Source organism: Salvelinus namaycush, unplaced genomic scaffold, assembly GCF_016432855.1.
Source record: "Salvelinus namaycush isolate Seneca unplaced genomic scaffold, SaNama_1.0 Scaffold63, whole genome shotgun sequence".
Taxonomy (NCBI): domain Eukaryota; kingdom Metazoa; phylum Chordata; class Actinopteri; order Salmoniformes; family Salmonidae; genus Salvelinus; species Salvelinus namaycush.
The window spans coordinates 15001-29774 of NW_024061342.1; the positions used below are offsets into that span (position 1 = coordinate 15001).

At 45.6% G+C, this 14774-nt stretch overlaps 1 protein-coding gene across 3 annotated transcripts in view; it reads right to left on the bottom strand.

Moving 5' to 3' along the window:
• The window catches only part of LOC120042192 (epidermal growth factor receptor kinase substrate 8-like protein 2), a 69031-nt gene that overhangs the window by 13965 nt on the left and 40292 nt on the right, over nucleotides 1-14774 (bottom strand). For 2 of the 3 annotated variants that reach the window (XM_038987064.1, XM_038987066.1), the window contains one exon: nucleotides 11-75. In XM_038987064.1, the coding sequence (XP_038842992.1) occupies nucleotides 11-75 (65 nt within the window). Of the gene's footprint in view, nucleotides 1-10; nucleotides 76-230; nucleotides 359-14774 lie in introns of those variants that run through there. The other variant, XM_038987065.1, reaches the window with a different exon arrangement.

The window sequence follows — 14774 nt, forward strand, 5'->3', positions numbered from 1 at the left end:
AAAGTTTTACCTCCACGTGGTACTGAGACGTCTCGTGCATGATGACATTGGAGTTGGAGTATTTCTTCCGTTGCTCTGTAAAGTAAAAACACATTTTAGGTTTATGAACAGTAGGTCTGTTAAATACCAACCAGCCACACCCACTGTCGTATCCCCGGTTACACCGTATCCACAGTAGAAAGGTTATATCCATAGCGACTGTAAGAAGCCTGCCCTGGTTATTCACTGACCTCGGGACCACATGTTCTGTTGCTCTGAGCCCAGGTCTACTTTACAGGTGTACTGGTAGAAAAGACAGAGATACGATATGGAGGGACAGAGAGGAGGGACAGAGAGGAAAGGAAAGCTAACAGAGTAGTGAGTGAGAGAGAGAGAAGTGAGAGAGAGAGAGAGAGAGAGAGAGAGAGAGAGAGAGAAGTGAGAGAGAGAGAGAGAGAGAGAGAGAGAGAGAGAGAGAGAGAGAGAGAGAGAGAGAGAGATAAGTGAGAGAGAGAGATGGATGGATAGAGGGGGAAAATCTCGTGGAGCTGCCAGCAATAAGGAGGTGAAAGGCCATTGCTAATGTAAGGTGTGTGCATGCAACTGCACACACACGCGGAAACAAACAAACAAACAAACAAACAAAAACACACACACACACACACACACACACACTCTCACCCCTCTACTTTAACTGCATTGTAATGGTGCAGGTCTTATTGCGCGTACAGTAACGGTCACATAACATCTGAACTTCCCGTCTACTCCACGTCCCAAATGTCTATTCCTAACAGTTCAATACTTTTCACCCCAAAATATTTTGACAATCTACAGCAGGGATCATCAACTAGATGTATTTCGGGAGCAGAGGGTCGGGGAGGGGGGTGGGGGGGGGGGGGGGGGGGGGGGGGGCGGAATATAATTACTAATCATTTGCAGGTTGCAATTTGACCGCGAGAATCCCAAACAGATCATTTCAAACCTTGTTGACGTTTGGTATCCGATCACATGTCTCTACTATGTGTGGGAATATGTGGGTACAGAGTTCTGAAATGAAAATCACTTGGAGCTGATCCCCTGGTGGTTTTCACACTCTTTTATGTCACACAAAGAAAAATCTAAAACAAACTTTGGTATTAAAAATAAAGCCTCTCGCGGGCCGCCAGTTGGGGAAACCCTGTTCTAAAGCACGTAAACCAGCTGTGGTCAACTATACATTACTAATTCTAATTCTATGGTGCAGAAAAAAAACACCAGCTAAGACTAGCACCGTGGTATATCGTCTACAAGCGACACAAACTCTGGAGCACAGAGTAGGATTGGGGTTAAAGTTCAGTCACTACAGACACTACAAGTGTGTGTGTGTGTGTGTGTGTGTGTGTGTGTGTGTGTGTGTGTGTGTGTGTGTGTGTGTGTGTGTGTGTGTGTGTGTGTGTGTGTGTGTGTGTGTGTGTGTGTGTGTGTGTGTGTGTGTGTATTCCCAGCAGCACTGCTTTACTTCCTTGTCAATGCTGTGAGCCAATCACTGTTTGTTGTCTTGCTGTCCAGATAAATGTTGTTACCTTTGGATTGTTTTTATGAATGACTGGTCGCCTAGCGACAGACCTAATAAATCAACATTTCTCCAGAGAAAGAGATTCTTTCAGTTCTAAATGAACATACAGCAGGAACAGGGATTTACTATGTTATAATACGGTTTGTTTTCTAAATGCATCACAACGTGTTATTACCCAATGGGCACACACTGGTTGAACCAACGTGGAATAGACGTTGAATTGACGTCTGTGCCCAATGGGCAGTTAGTTACATTGCATAATTTGCATAGCATAATGTATAGATAGTAATATCTGTCCAGTGTTAAGCATTTGGCAACTTTGTCCTCTAGCAAGATATCATTTTCTGAGGTGTGTTTGATCCAGTAATGTTAAATGAGTTAGTGACTTATTGAGATAGGTATTTGAGCCTCAAAACCTATTCTTCTGGTGAGGGTCTAAAGGTGTAACAATTACAGCTAAACGCAGTCAGGTTTCAGCCCTCAAAAACGTAAAAGACAGAGCTTGTTGCTTTCAGCTCTACAACTACAGCCGGATCCACTGTCAACTCTCTGCTCTCTCTAGTCAACATCCCCCTTCCAGATCCACTGTCAACTCTCTGCTCTCTCTAGTCTACAGTCCCCCTCCCAGATCCACTGTCAACTCTCTGCTCTCTCTAGTCTACAGTCCCCTCCCAGATCCACTGTCAACTCTCTGCTCTCTCTAGTCTACAGTCCCCTCCCAGATCCACTGTCAACTCTCTGCTCTCTCTAGTCTACAGTCCCCCTCCCAGATCCACTGTCAACTCTCTGCTCTCTCTAGTCTACAGTCCCCTCCCAGATCCACTGTCAACTCTCTGCTCTCTCTAGTCTACAGTCCCCTCCCAGATCCACTGTCAACTCTCTGCTCTCTCTAGTCTACAGTCCCCCTCCCAGATCCACTGTCAACTCTCTGCTCTCTCTAGTCTACAGTCCCCTCCCAGATCCACTGTCAACTCTCTGCTCTCTCTAGTTTACAGTCTCCTCCCAGATCCACTGTCAACTCTCTGCTCTCTCTAGTCTACAGTCCCCCTTCCAGATCCACTGTCAACTCTCTGCTCTCTCTAGTCTACAGTCCCCTCCCAGATCCACTGTCAACTCTCTGCTCTCTCTAGTCTACAGTCCCCTCCCAGATCCACTGTCAACTCTCTGCTCTCTCTAGTCTACAGTCCCCCTCCCAGATCCACTGTCAACTCTCTGCTCTCTCTAGTCTACAGTCCCCCTCCCAGACCCACTGTCAACTCTCTGCTCTCTCGTCAACATCCCCCTTCCAGATCCACTGTCAACTCTCTGCTCTCTCTAGTCTACAGTCCCCCTCCCAGATCCACTGTCAACTCTCTGCTCTCTCTAGTCTACAGTCCCCCTCCCAGATCCACTGTCAACTCTCTGCTCTCTCTAGTCTAGTCCCCCTCCCAGATCCACTGTCAACTCTCTGCTCTCTCTAGTCTACAGTCCCCCTCCCAGATCCACTGACAACTCTCTGCTCTCTCTAGTCTACAGTCCCCCTCCCAGATCCACTGTCAACTCTCTGCTCTCTCTAGTCTACAGTCCCCCTCCCAGATCTACTGTCAACTCTCTGCTCTCTCTAGTCTACAGTCCCCCTCCCAGATCTACTGTCAACTCTCTGCCCTCTCTAGTCTACAGTCCCCCTCCCAGATCTACTATCAACTCGCTGCCCTCTCTAGTCTACAGTCCCCCTCCCAGACCCACTGTCAACTCTCTGCCCTCTCTAGTCTACAGTCCCCCTCCCAGACCCACTGTCAACTCTCTGCTCTCTCTAGTCTACAGTCCCCCTCCCAGATCTACAGTCCCAATCCCAGATCCACTGTCAACTCTCTGCTCTCTCTAGTCTACAGTCCCCCTCCCAGACCCACTGTCAACTCTCTGCTCTCTCTAGTCTACTGTCCCCTCCCAGATCAACTCTCTGCTCTCTCTAGTCTACAGTCCCCCTCCCAGACCCACTGTCAACTCTCTGCTCTCTCTAGTCTACAGTCCCCCTCCCAGATCCACTGTCAACTCTCTGCTCTCTCTAGTCTACAGTCCCCCTCCCAGATCAACTCTCTGCTCTCTCTAGTCTACAGTCCCCCTCCCAGATCAACTCTCTGCTCTCTCTAGTCTACAGTCCCCCTCCCAGACCCACTGTCAACTCTCTGCTCTCTCTAGTCTACAGTCCCCTCCCAGATCAACTCTCTGCTCTCTCTAGTCTACAGTCCCCCTCCCAGACCCACTGTCAACTCTCTGCTCTCTCTAGTCTACAGTCCCCTCCCAGATCAACTCTCTGCTCTCTCTAGTCTACAGTCCCCCTCCCAGAAGAGTCAACACATTATTCATATCAATATGGTTGCTTTCACTTCCTAATCTCTACATAACATGTCGACATACTCACTGTGGAATGTGATAACTTAAAATGTAGTATGTAATGTAACAGCAGGGAAGAGGTCTCGAACCCTCGACCTTCTTGCCCGAAGTCCAGCGCGCTATCGACTGTGCCGCAAAAGCAGAGTCGATTTCCGCGCTTATAAACCCACAGTCATTACAAGTATTTCTGTTTAAATAGTTTTTACACTATCTTTACGTTATCTGTCAATGAGTTTCAGAACCAATCCCACTGTAATTAGACTAGGCTACATTCACTACGTAGATAGCACAACGTCGGCTATTCTCAGATGCTATTTACGTGAAATCTAAGTAAATGAATGTGGCTAAAATGAGCTGGCCACTGCATATCTGCTTGTTTAGCTGAATGTATTTTATTACTGCGTTAACATATTTGATAGCTGCTGGACACAAACAGTTATCTAACCTCAGACACTGTCCGCGGTCTTTTGACGGGATCCTGGTTACAATGTTGAATTACACTGACCTGCTGAGGTGACAGCTTCTCATATCAGGTCAATATCGCCATCTTCTGGACATTAAAGGTCAAAGACGTCTACTGCACCATGACTGGCATTTAAACAAGAGGGAATCAATCAAATCAAATGGAAATCATTTGTAATGCATCAAAGTAATGCATTTAAATTAATTTGTATTGGATTAATGTGTCAACAAACATGTATTGATCATGAATAGAATCCGCAATGTCTGCATTTGACTCCACCAGTTGAGAAACGTGGTTTGTCATTCAACTAAAGGATCTCCGTCTACCAGCAGAAAAAAGAATTTCTTAAATTTGATCCTCGTTGAGTTTCCTTAGGTTTGGGTGTCATGGTAACTAAAACAACACCTGCTAGCCTCCATGACCTGAATGGAGAGAGATGTTCGAGGTGGCGGAGAGTGAGGAGCTGGCAGGAACCGGTCGTCCCAAATTAATAATTTAACAGCTTTAAAAATGTACATTTGGTCACATGTAGAAGTGAGGCTGTCTTTATATCACTAAATATGCACATTAGAGTCTTGAATGTTTAAAAAAAAAATGTACTCTTGAATATGTTACAATGTATAAGACCTAAAATCTACTTTTATGGACTTGATTATTCCCGTCTTTCTTAGCTAAATGGAATAACTTAGTCGTTGTGCGGTTTCAGTAGTCATTCGGGTGCTTTCGTAAATGCGCTCTGGTTATCTACTCCGATTTCAGAGCACCCTCATCAGTGTACCAGAGCGCTCAACACCCGTTAAATATGGCCCGGTATCAGTAAACGTCGGCAAAAAAAAAAAAAACTAAATGAATTGTTGCCAGCAGCACAGTTACAGTCACCAACGCTCTGGATAACATGAAAACAGCCTAACCAGCTCTGCTAGGGGGAGTAAAATGGTCAGAGTGAGCTATTCTCTCATTTGTACTGCTTGGAGTGTCCAGTGCGCTCTGAATTTATGAACGGACAATCTGACTACACTCTGAATTTATGAACGGACAGTCTGACTACACTCTGAATTTATGAGCGGACAATCTGACTACACTCTGAATTTATGAAAGGACAGTCTGACTACACTCTGAATTTATGAGCGGACAATCTGACTACACTCTGAATTTATGAATATGAGCGGACAATCTGACTACACCCTGAATTTATGAACGGACAATCTGACTACACCCTGAATTTATGAGCGGACAATCTGACTACACCCTGAATTTATGTGCGGACAATCTGACTACACTCTGAATTTATGAACGGACAATCTGACTGCAGGGACCTTCTGCACACATCAACAACAGTCACCCACGAAGCGTCGTTACCCATCGCTCCACAAAAGCCGCGGCCCTTGCAGAGCAAGGGGCAACACTACTTCTAGGTTTCAGAGCAAGTGACGTAACTGATTGAAACGCTAGTAGCGCGTACCCGCTAACTGGCTAGCCATATCACATCCGTTACACTCACCCCCCTTTCAACCTCCTCCTTTTCCGCAGCAACCAGTGATCCGGGTCAACAGCATCAATGTAACAGTATAACTTTACACCGTCCCCTCGCCCCGACACGGGCGCGAACCAGGGACCTTCTGCACACATCAACAACAGTCACCCACGAAGCGTCGTTACCCATCGCTCCACAAAAGCCACGGCCCTTGCAGAGCAAGGGGCAACACTACTTCTAGGTTTCAGAGCAAGTGACGTAACTGATTGAAACGCTAGTAGCGCGTACCCGCTAGCTGGCTAGCCATTTCACATCCGTTACATACACTCTGAATTTATGAACGGACAACCTGACTACACCCTGAATTTATGAGCGGACAATCTGACTACACCCTGAATTTATGAGCGGACAATCTGACTACACCCTGAATTTATGAGCGGACAATCTGACTACACCCTGAATTTATGAGCGGACAATCTGACTACACCCTGAATTTATGAGCGGACAATCTGACTACACCCTGAATTTATGAGCGGACAATCTGACTACACCCTGAATTTATGAACGGACAACCTGACTACACTCTGAATTTATGAACGGACAATCTGACTACACTCTGAATATATGAACGGACAATCTGACTACACTCTGAATATATGAACGGACAATCTGACTACACTCTGAATATATGAACGGACAATCTGACTACACTCTGAATTTATAAACGGACAATCTGACTACACTATACTAAAATAGTGTAGTACTAAATATACTAAAATGAACTGATAGTATATAATGTAGTATGTAATATATACTCATTAAGTATGTAGTATGTTAGTAAGGGTATTCGAACACAGCTCTTTTTGCCAGGGGGGTTTAAAGAGGGGGTAATGCGTCACAGGTAGGTGTGTCCAAGCATACGTGTCCTGTCCGAGCATAGAAGATGACATGCTAGCCATTAGCCTACCTAGAGTAAACAACTGTGTTTGGCATAACTCTGTTCAATTCAGGCCTATAGATTCAGTTCAATTCGGGCCTATAGATTCAGTTCAATTCGGGCCTATAGATTCAGTTCAATTCAGGCCTATAGATTCAGTTCAATTCAGGCCTATAGATTCAGTTCAATTCGGGCCTATAGATTCAGTTCAATTCGGGCCTATAGATTCAGTTCAATTCAGGCCTATAGATTCAGTTCGATTCAGGCCTATAGATTCAGTTCGATTCAGGCCTATAGATTCTGTTCAACTCAGGCCTATAGATTCAGTTCAATTTGGGCCTATAGATTCAGTTCAATTCGGGCCTATAGATTCAGTTCAATTCAGGCCTATAGATTCAGTTCAATTCGGGCCTATAGATTCAGTTCAATTCGGGCCTATAGATTCAGTTCGATTCAGGCCTATAGATTCTGTTCAACTCAGGCCTATAGATTCAGTTCAATTCGGGCCTATAGATTCAGTTCAATTCGGGTCTATAGATTCAGTTCAATCCAGGCCTATAGATTCAGTTCAATTCAGGCCTATAGATTCAGTTCAATTCGGGCCTATAGATTCAGTTCAATTCGGGCCTATAGATTCAGTTCGATTCAGGCCTATAGATTCAGGCCTATAGATTCAGTTCAATTCGGGCCTATAGATTCAGTTCAATTCGGGCCTATAGATTCAGTTCAATTCGGGCCTATAGATTCAGTTCAATTCAGGCCTATAGATTCAGTTCAATTCAGGCCTATAGATTCAGTTCAATTCAGGCCTATAGATTCAGTTCAATTCAGGCCTATAGATTCAGTTAAAACAGAATTAAAGGCTAATTTCTCTGGTCAGCTGATTATTGCCTGTAGACACACTATGTCCTGATTGCCTAAGGGAAATATCTGGATACTGTCCTGTTCCCTCCATTTCCTCTCCTCCCTCCTCTGTTCCTGCTCCTATCTCTATCTATCTAACAGGTGAAACACAGTACAGCCAGGTGTCTCAGTCCCGAGAGAGAGAGAGAGAGACAGAGTTTCCCATCGCTCTATTTGATGGGAAAGTGTGCATATCAGTTTGGTAAGGGTTGGTATTTATTTATTTTTTTCTTCACCTTTATTTAACCAGGTAGGCAAGTTGAGAACAAGTTCTCATTTACAACTGTGACCTGGCCAAGATAAAGCAAAGCAGTTCGACACATACAACAACACAGAGTTACACATGGAATAAACAAACATACAGTCAATAATACAGTACAAAAATAAGTCTATATACAATGTGAGCAAATGAGGTGAGATAAGGGAGGTAAATGCAAAAAGGCCACCCTTCTCACCTCGCTCAGTCAATAGCCAACCGTGCTCTCGAAAGTAAATAGACCGGTAGCCTATGATAGTATGGGTAGGCTACAGTATTCCTGTGCAATAGGAGCATGACATCAGAGCCTATTTACATCTCAGAGCCTATACCAAGACAGAAGACAGGAACACAATTGATAAACAAAACAGAGAACAACACTTGGTCTACGTGCTATGCCACGTGAGTGTATTCAAACAGTAAAACAGTAACCTATTGTCTTGGAGAGAATATCTATATCTGCTATCTCTCATGGTATCACTGTCATGGTATCACTGTCATGGTATCACTGGCATGGTATCACTGGCATGGTATCACTGGCATGGTATCACTGTCATGGTATCACTGTCATATAATTATTACGGTATAAAATAAAATATAACAAAGGCTTTGCCATCCGTCTGTGTGTTCAGGAGGCACTAAGGTCATTGGATACGGAAAGGCTGCTGTGTCTCCATGCAGATGACACCATCACTAGTTAAATCAAATATACCATACAGGGAAAGGGCTGCTATTTCAGATGAAGCCTTGGCCATGTCACCCCCTCCACCAGGAACACAGTCCTATCATCACCCCCTCCACCAGGAACACAGTCCTATCGTCACCCCCTCCACCAGGAACACAGTCCTATAGTCACCCCCTCCACCAGGAACACAGTCCTATCATCACCCCCTCCACCAGGAACACAGTCCTATCATCACCCCCTCCACCAGGAACACAGTCCTATCGTCACCCCCTCCACCAGGAACACAGTCCTATCGTCACCCCCTCCACCAGGAACACAGTCCTATCATCACCCCCTCCACCAGGAACACAGTCCTAACATCACCCCCTCCACCAGGAACACAGTCCTATCGTCCCCCCCTCCACCAGGAACACAGTCCTATCGTCACCCCCTCCACCAGGAACACAGTCCTATCATCACCCCCTCCACCAGGAACACAGTCCTATCGTCCCCCCCTCCACCAGGAACACAGTCCTATCATCACCCCCTCCACCAGGAACACAGTCCTATCATCACCCCCTCCACCAGGAACACAGTCCTAACATCACCCCCTCCACCAGGAACACAGTCCTATCGTCCCCCCCTCCACCAGGAACACAGTCCTATCATCACCCCCTCCACCAGGAACACAGTCCTATCATCACCCCCTCCACCAGGAACACAGTCCTATCATCACCCCCTCCACCAGGAACACAGTCCTATCATCACCCCCTCCACCAGGAACACAGTCCTATCATCACCCCCTCCACCAGGAACACAGTCCTATCATCACCCCCTCCACCAGGAACACAGTCCTATCAAAGCATCCATCTCTCAAACTGATTTCCCTTCCATGCTGACAGAGTCTCGTATTCAGGGGTTTGTCTTTTAGATCACGTCGAAACAGGCTGCTCTTAGTAAACAACCCATAGAAACAGGCTGCTCCTAGTAAACAACCCATAGAAACAGGCTGCTCCTAGTAAACAACCCATAGAAACAGGCTGCTCCTAGTAAACAACCCATAGAAACAGGCTGCTCCTAGTAAACAACCTATAGAAACAGGCTGCTCCTAGTAAACAACCTATAGAAACAGGCTGCTCCTAGTAAACAACCCATAGAAACAGGCTGCTCCTAGTAAACAACCCATAGAAACAGGCTGCTCCTAGTAAACAACCCATAGAAACAGGCTTCTCCTAGTAAACAACCCATAGAAACAGGCTGCTCCTAGTAAACAACCTATAGAAACAGGCTGCTCTTAGTAAACAACCCATAGAAACAGGCTGCTCCTAGTAAACAACCCATAGAAACAGGCTGATCCTAGTAAACAACCTATAGAAACAGGCTGATCCTAGTAAACAACCTATAGAAACAGGCTGCTCCTAGTAAACAACCTATAGAAACAGGCTGCTCCTAGTAAACAACCTATAGAAACAGGCTGCTCCTAGTAAACAACCTATAGAAACAGGCTGCTCCTAGTAAACAACCTATAGAAACAGGCTGCTCCTAGTAAACAACCCATAGAAACAGGCTGCTCCTAGTAAACAACCCATAGAAACAGGCTGCTCCTAGTAAACAACCTATAGAAACAGGCTGCTCCTAGTAAACAACCCATAGAAACAGGCTGCTCCTAGTAAACAACCCATAGAAACAGGCTGCTCCTAGTAAACAACCTATAGAAACAGGCTGCTCCTAGTAAACAACCCATAGAAACAGGCTGCTCCTAGTAAACAACCCATAGAAACAGGCTGCTCCTAGTAAACAACCCATAGAAACAGGCTGCTCCTAGTAAACAACCTATAGAAACAGGCTGCTCCTAGTAAACAACCCATAGAAACAGGCTGCTCCTAGTAAACAACCTATAGAAACAGGCTGCTCCTAGTAAACAACCTATAGAAACAGGCTGCTCCTAGTAAACAACCTACAGAAACAGGCTGCTCCTAGTAAACAACCCATAGAAACAGGCTGCTCCTAGTAAACACCCTATAGAAACAGGCTGCTCCTAGTAAACAACCTATAGAAACAGGCTGCTCCTAGTAAACAACCCATCGAAACAGGCTGCTCCTAGTAAACAACCCATAGAAACAGGCTGCTCCTAGTAAACAACCTATAGAAACAGGCTGCTCCTAGTAAACACCCTATAGAAACAGGCTGCTCCTAGTAAACACCCTATAGAAACAGGCTGCTCCTAGTAAACAACCCATAGAAACAGGCTGCTCCTAGTAAACAACCCATAGAAACAGGCTGCTCCTAGTAAACAACCCATAGAAACAGGCTGCTCCTAGTAAACAACCTATAGAAAGGAATGTGAACAACTGAAACAGACAGCTACAAATATGAAAATACATTCAGAGAGAGGAGAGAAGATGAGAGAAGAAAGAGAAAGAGAGAGGAGAGAGAGAAAAGAGAGAGGAGACAGGAGAGGGAAAGAGGCGAGAGGAGAGAATAGGAGAGAAGAAAGAGAAAGAGAGAGGAGAGAGAGAAAAGAGAGAGGAGACAGGAGAGGGAAAGAGGCGAGAGGAGAGAAGAGAGAAAGAGAGAGAAAGAGAGAGGAGACATGAGAGGGAAAGAGGCGAGAGGAGAGAAGAGAGAAAGAGAGGAGACAGGAGAGAGAGGAGACAGGAGAGGGAAAGAGGTGAGAGGAGAGAAGAGGAGAGAAGAAAGAGAAAGAGAGAGGAGAGAGAAAGGGAGAGAGGAGACAGGAGAGAGGAAAGAAGCGAGAGGAGAGAAAGGAGACAGGAGAGAGGCAAGAGGAGAGAGAGAGAGGAGAGAAGAGGAGAGAGAAAGAGAGAGGAAAGAGGCGAGAGGAGAGAAAGAAAGAGAGAGGAGAGAAAGAAAGAGAGAGAGAGAGAGGAGAGAGAGAAGAGAGAGGAGAGGAGAGAGAGGAGAGAGTAAGACATGAGCAGGAAGAGAAAAGTTAGCAGCAGATTTCTGCCTACAGACACACCGTAGCCCAGGTAGCTTTAGTCTACATTACAGTTAACCATGTTACCTGGTGATGACATGCTCTACTCTGTTAAAACAACGTCAACGTGGAGATACTTCAGGTAGTCTGTGAGTCGTCCGAATCCCCAGGCAGGTAGGTCCAAGTGTAGCTGTGCCCCCTCTCTCTCTCTCTACCCCTTATACATCCCTCTATCCCTCACTTCTTCCTCCCTCCCTGATGGATGGTTTTGCATAGAGCTTGTCTACCGCTCTACATCACAACAATGATTGGGAGGGTTTTTTGCATGTGAGAGGAAAGTGACAATGACAGGAGATGGATGATGGCGAGGGCTTCCTCTTCGTCTCTACCCAACGGCGAAGACAAAACATCCTATGTATTGGACTAACATCTTTATCAATAACACGCTATACTGTAGATTCAACAAGCATACTCCATGAAGTAGCATATCCTATACATTCAATATACAGCTTTGCCTCCACCTTATAGGTTCATTAAACAGCTTTGCCTCTACCTTATCGGTTCATTAAACAGCTTTGCCTCCACCTTATAGGTTCATTAAAACAGCTTTGCCTCTACCTTATAGGTTCATTAAACAGCTTTGCCTCCACCTTATAGGTTCATTAAACAGCTTTGCCTCTACCTTATCGGTTCATTAAACAGCTTTGCCTCCACCTTATAGGTTCATTAAACAGCTTTGCCTCCACCTTATAGGTTCATTAAACAGCTTTGCCTCTACCTTATAGGTTCATTAAACAGCTTTGCCTCCACATTATAGGTTCATTAAACAGCTTTGCCTCTACCTTATAGGTTCATTAAACAGCTTTGCCTCCACCTTATAGGTTCATTAAACAGCTTTGCCTCTACCTTATAGGTTCATTAAACAGCTTTGCCTCTACCTTATAGGTTCATTAAACAGCTTTGTCTCTACCTTACAGATTTTACAAACCCAGTCTCTCTGAATATCACACATGCATACAGTATTGTCCCTGGCCACCCTTCTGGCCACCCTGCTGGCCACCCTGCTGGCCATCCTACAGAGAGAAGGTGTCTCTAACAGTTACCATCTGCTACGCGATCTCACTCACCATCCAACGAGCCAAGGAACCGTTAGAAAATAGCCTCACTCTATACCATCACAGGTTCCACTGAAAAGCCTTCCTCTGTCCTTCATCAACAGTCCCGTAGGACACCATCACTGCCAGCTTGCCAGGTGCAATGGAACTAATGGAATAGTTACAAAAGTGCAAACCCCACCCACCTGATACTCCAGGCAGGCTAAAGCATAAGATCAACATTTTTGAAAAGATTTCAAATAGTATCTGAACCCAGGTTTGGTTGGAAGGTGGGAAGGATGGGAAGGGGATGCCAGAGGGGACCGGTGAGCTCAAAACTAAAGCAGGATGGGAAGGGGATGGGTGGGGTCGAGACAGACGGACAAGGATAGACCAACACACACACACAAAGGCCACAAACAGACGCACACACACACAAACAAGGGCGTAAAACAGACGCATACACACAAACAAGGGCGTATAACACGCGTGCACACAAGGGAGAAAAAACACATACACAAAACATACACACACACACCCTGTCCCTCTCTCTCTCTCTTTCCTCGTCAATGGCTCTTTATTCAACATGGCTGCCAGACATGAATGTGACTCCACACCCTGTTCCAACCACAGTCTAATAACAGGCACACCCAGACCAGACCGGGCCAGCGCATGAACCCTGCCTGCTAAGGTAACAGTATGTGTATATTTAGGCACACACACACACACACACACACACACACACACACACACACACACACACACACACACACACACACACCACAAAAATGCGTACAGTCCATAGTAACCCACACCTCTTAAAACCCTATCAACCAGGTAGTGGAGCACATTTTGACAATGCATTTAGAATTGTATATATATATATATTTTAAAAAAACATCTTCACTTGAACCTGATTGGTCAACAACCCCCAGCCCTCCTGCATCAATTTACATAATTTGTATTATTTTGAGTTGCTACAGTTCAGTGTTGTGGCACTGTAACTTTGTCCACTCAGATGGACATTAAAACACTCCAAAAAATCTGACACCAAAGATATGGGATAAAAGGCATGAGTTATGTTGGTGAGGGGTTAATATAGCACCATTCCTGTTAGTAGAGACCTTGAAGAGTACGAATACGAAAATAAATAGTTAAAATGCAAAAAGGCTAAAAAAAAAAGCAAGAATTTTGTAACAAATTTGCTCAACCAGACGGTTGATAAGTCACTAAAAAGTATGGTGGGACTAAGAGGAGGGTACCTCTACAACACACTATATTAGGCAACATAAGTTGACCCACAGTTGACAGTGCATGTCAGAGTAAAAACCAAGCAATGTGGTCGAAGAAATTGTCTGTAGAGCTACGAGACAGGATTGTGTCGAGGCACAGATCCGGGGAAGGGTACCAAAAAAATTGTTTGGAACCACCAAGACTCTTCCTAGAGCTGGCCGCTCGGCCAAACTGAACAATCAGGGGAGAAGAGCCTTGGTCAGGGAGGTGACCAAGAACCCGATGGTCACTCTGACAGAGCTCTTGAGTTCCTCTGTGGAGATTGGAGAACCTTCCAGAAGGACAATCATCTCTGCAGCACTCTACCAATCAGGCCTTTATGGTAGAGTGACCAGACGGAAGCCACTCCTCAGTAAAATGCACATGACAGCCCGCTTGGAGTTTGCCAAAAGGCACCTAAAGGACTCAGACCATGAAAAACAAGATTCTCTGGTCTAATGAAAGCAAGATTGAACTCTTTGGCCTGAATGCCAAGCGTCACGTCTAGAGGAAACCTGGCACCATCCCTACGGTGAAGCGTGGTGATGGCAGCATCATGCTGTAGGGATCTTTTTCAGCGGCAGGGACTAGGAGACGAGTCAGGATCAAGGGAAAGATGAACGGAGCAAAGTACAGAGAGATCCTTGATGAAAGTTTGCTCCACAGCGCTTAGGACCTCAGACTGGGGTGAAGGGGTCACCTTCCAACAGGACAAAGACCCTAAGTACACAGCCAAGACAACGCAGGAGTTGCTTCGGGACAAGTCTCTGAATGTCCTTGAGTGACCCAGCCAGAGTCCGGACTTGAATCCGATCAAACATCTCTGGAGAGACCTGAAAATAGCTGTGCAGCAACGCTCCCCA